Source organism: Raphanus sativus, chromosome 9 (assembly GCF_000801105.2).
Source record: "Raphanus sativus cultivar WK10039 chromosome 9, ASM80110v3, whole genome shotgun sequence".
Classification (NCBI taxonomy): domain Eukaryota; kingdom Viridiplantae; phylum Streptophyta; class Magnoliopsida; order Brassicales; family Brassicaceae; genus Raphanus; species Raphanus sativus.
The window spans coordinates 30,854,645-30,858,418 of NC_079519.1; the positions used below are offsets into that span (position 1 = coordinate 30,854,645).

General features: G+C 44.3%; 1 protein-coding gene across 1 annotated transcript; it reads left to right on the forward strand.

The window, feature by feature from the left end:
• Positions 1-3,546, forward strand: LOC108830945 (uncharacterized). The gene has a single exon (XM_018604517.2). It carries the CDS (start codon positions 1-3, stop codon positions 3,544-3,546), a length of 3,546 nt encoding a protein of 1,181 aa, XP_018460019.2.
• Positions 3,547-3,774: the final 228 nt, after the last annotated feature.

Sequence of the window (3,774 nt, forward strand, 5' to 3'; positions counted from 1 at the left end):
ATGTCAACCTTCCCGGGATGGAAATTCGACTCCAACCACAGCAGTGAAGCAGAGAATGGTCGTATTGTGTTCATGTGGGATCCCCTCCTATCAGTGGTTATCTATCTGAAGACACCTCAGATAATGATTTGTGGAGTGTTTAACCCAGCGTCGTGTGAATCTGTTACGGTGGGTGTTGTGTATGCTTATAATGAGCAAGGAGACCGAGAGGATCTATGGAACACCATCACGCAGATCTCAACTTCCTCTTTAATCAGAAACGCATCTTGGATGGTCATAGGCGACTTTAATCAGTTCTTGACTGTCTCGGAAGTGTACTCTCTCTACCCGTCTTCCTTCTCTACCAGAGGGATGTCTGATTTTCAAGACTGTTTACAGGCTAACGAGATTTTTGATCTATCCTTCCGCGGATGCCAATTCACATGGTCTAACAAAAGTCCTACCAACCCAAAATCAAGAAAATTGGACAGGGCTCTTGTTAATGAAGCTTGGATGGATAATTTCCCCAACTCTTTGGCAACTTTTGAACCGCCAGGCTCTTCTGATCACTCCCCTTGTCTGGTTACCATTACAGATGAGACTCCTCGAAGGAAAATCAGATTCACTTTCTTCTCATTCTTTGCCTCTCATCCTGACTACGGGCAACTTATGAAATCTGCTTGGTCTACCCCAGTTACTTCTCGCTTCCCTATGTCGTCCTTCTACCAGAAGTTGAGATCAGCTAAGAATTGTTGCAAAGGGATAAACAAATCAAAGTTCAGTGGCATTGAGAAGAGAACAAAGGAAGCTTTTGAGCATCTCCAGTCCATTCAAAATCAGATGATGAACTCGCCTTCTCAGCAACTCTTCCAACAGGAGGTTCAGGCTAGAGAAGCGTGGCTTACGTTTTCTGCATCAGAGAGAAACTTCTTCAAGCTCAAGTCTAGAGTCAGATGGGAATCGAAGGGGGATTTAAATACGGGTTTCTATCACAAGTCTGTCAAAGCAAACCTCTCCCGGAACCTGATTCATTTTCTTACTGACTCTGAAGACAGAAGGGTTTTTGATCCTCAGGAGATAAAGAACATGGCAGTTCGGTTCTACTCTCTTCTTCAGGGGCGCTCTAACTCAGCGGTTTCCCCTCTCTCTCCAGACCACATTCGTTCAATTCATACTTACCGATTTGATACAACAAAGGCAGAGGCCCTTATTGCCATTCCTACGGACGAAGAGATAAAACATACTTTATTCTCCTTGCCAAAATGCAAAGCGCCTGGACCTGATGGATTTTCTAGTGAGTTCTTTACTGGGTCTTGGGATCTGGTGGGAAGAGATTTCTTGGATGCGGTTCGAAGCTTTTTCACATCGTCGAGATTGCCGCGCCAAACGAATGCAACCGTAATTTCTATGATTCCAAAGATTACGGGTGCTTCCTCTCTCTCTGACTTCAGACCGGTTTCTCTCTGCAACACAGTGTACAAAGTTATCTCCAAGATACTTGGCTCGCGTCTAAAGACAATTACGCAGGAGGCAGTTCAGAATAATCAAGCAGGCTTTGTGAAAGGGCGGGTCTTGGCGGACAATGTACTACTGGCAGCTGAACTTGTGGCGGATTTTAATAAGAGAGGCAGGGTCTCTAGAGGGTGTTTGCAAGTTGACATAACAAAGGCGTTTGACAGTATTAAATGGAATTTCATTCTCAATATCCTTTCTGCTTTTGCTCTACCTCCGATCTTTATAAATTGGATCAAAGTCTGCATATCAACCCCTCACTTCTCAGTTGCCATTAATGGGGAACTAGCTGGTTTTTTCCCTGGAGAAAAGGGTTTGAGGCAGGGAGACCCTATCTCTTCCTCCTTGTTTGTAATGGCTATGGATATTCTGTCCAGAGAAATTGATAAAGCTGCTTTGGAAGACAAATTTGGTTCACATCCCTCTTGTATCGATCCTTTGGTGTCACACCTGAGCTTTGCAGACGACCTTCTGATATTCTTCGATGGAAAGACTTCCTCTCTTCGAGGTATCCTCCAAGTTCTCAGGGATTTTCAGAGGTGCTCGGGTCTCGCGTTGAACCTCCGGAAAACGTGTGTCTTCATTGATGGCAACGATCAGGCTATGTCTACTCAACTTGCATCTGAGTTCGGCATCACGCAGGGATCTCTACCGGTTAAGTATCTGGGCTTGCCTTTGTCCCCGAAAAGACTGAGATGTGATGACTATCAGCCGCTCATTGACAAAATTAAAGCCAGAGTTTCTTCTTGGACAGCAAGACATCTTTCTTTCGCCGGCAGATTTGTGCTGATCCAGTCGGTTCTCTATAATATGATCCGATTCTGGGCCTCGGTGTTTCCAATCCCAAAGGGTTGTTTGGATAAACTTGAGCGTATGTTAAATGCCTTTCTTTGGACTGGAGCACCAGATTCTGCCCGAGGAGCGAAAGTATCATGGGAAGGGGTCTGTGTTCCAAAAGAGTGTGGAGGGTTGGGTTTAAAGCCACTACGTGGTCTCAATGTTGTCTATGGTATCAAATTGCTTTGGAAAGTCCTTTCTGGCTCTGAATCATTATGGGTAGCTTGGGTGAAGAAGAAATATCTTGAGGACAGAATGATTTGGGACACAGGCTTCTCAAATGTTGGTAGCTGGATTTGGCGCAGTCTAATGAACCTTCGGGATACTGCAAGACCTTTCATTACCTGCCAAATTAACTCAGGCAGAACTGCTTCCTTTTGGCACGATAACTGGACCCTGGCAGGACCGCTCATAGACATAACAGGACCTATGGGTCCAATGGTCGCAGGGATTCCAGTCGATGCCACAGTTTCTTCAGCTATTAACGGGAGGGGATGGGAAAATTCACGAAGCAGACACCCCACTCTCTTAGCTCTTCGCGCTTCTCTTCCATCTCAGCCGCCTGATATATCTCTATCTGCAGAGGATGATTATTTCATTTGGACAAACTCACTCAACGGCCCTCCGGAGCCTTTCTCTTCTTCTAAGCTTTCGGAAGCCCTATATCCAGATCCGGCAACTGTGGGTTGGTCCTCTGTTGTTTGGTTCAAAGATCACATCCCTAAACATGCTTTTATAGCTTGGTTAGTGATGAAAGACAGAATGAAAACACGAGACAAGCTGATTTCTTGGGGAATCAATATTCCTGCAACTTGCTTGCTCTGCAGTCAGGAAGAAGAAACAACTCCTCACTTATTTTTTGAATGCAGTTATTCAACTGAGGTTTGGAGTCGTCTGTTTCAAAGAAGCGGGTCTCAACAGCCTTCTTCGCTTCAGCAAATCATTCCTTGGCTTCTCACAGGACCTGCTGGGATGTACAGGCAAATTAAAAAGCTTTTGTTCCAAGCTGCTATTTACCATATCTGGCGGGAAAGGAACTCAAGGGCTCATACCCAACTCTCAAGACCATCGGCGCAGATCGTGAGAGATATCTTTCTTCAGCTACGTGCCAAACTTCTCGCTCTTGATTTGAAGAGAAAAGAAACAGTCATCGCTTCAAACACCGGACAAGATCATCAGTCATATCTATCTACTTGGTTTGACAGGGTCCAGCAATGATCCATCTCTTGCGGTCTAATTTGCTTGCTTCACATGCTTTCTCTTGTTATATGCTTATCTGGTTCCACTTTTAATTCTATCCTCTTAAAAATTGTAAAGGATAAGTCTTCAGGTTATAATTATCAAAGGAAAGGTTAAGGAGAAAAAAAAAGAAAAAAAAAGATCTTGTGGTTGGATGATAAAAGAATAAGTTTAAGATCCTAACATTCGATTCATCTGTTATGTGAA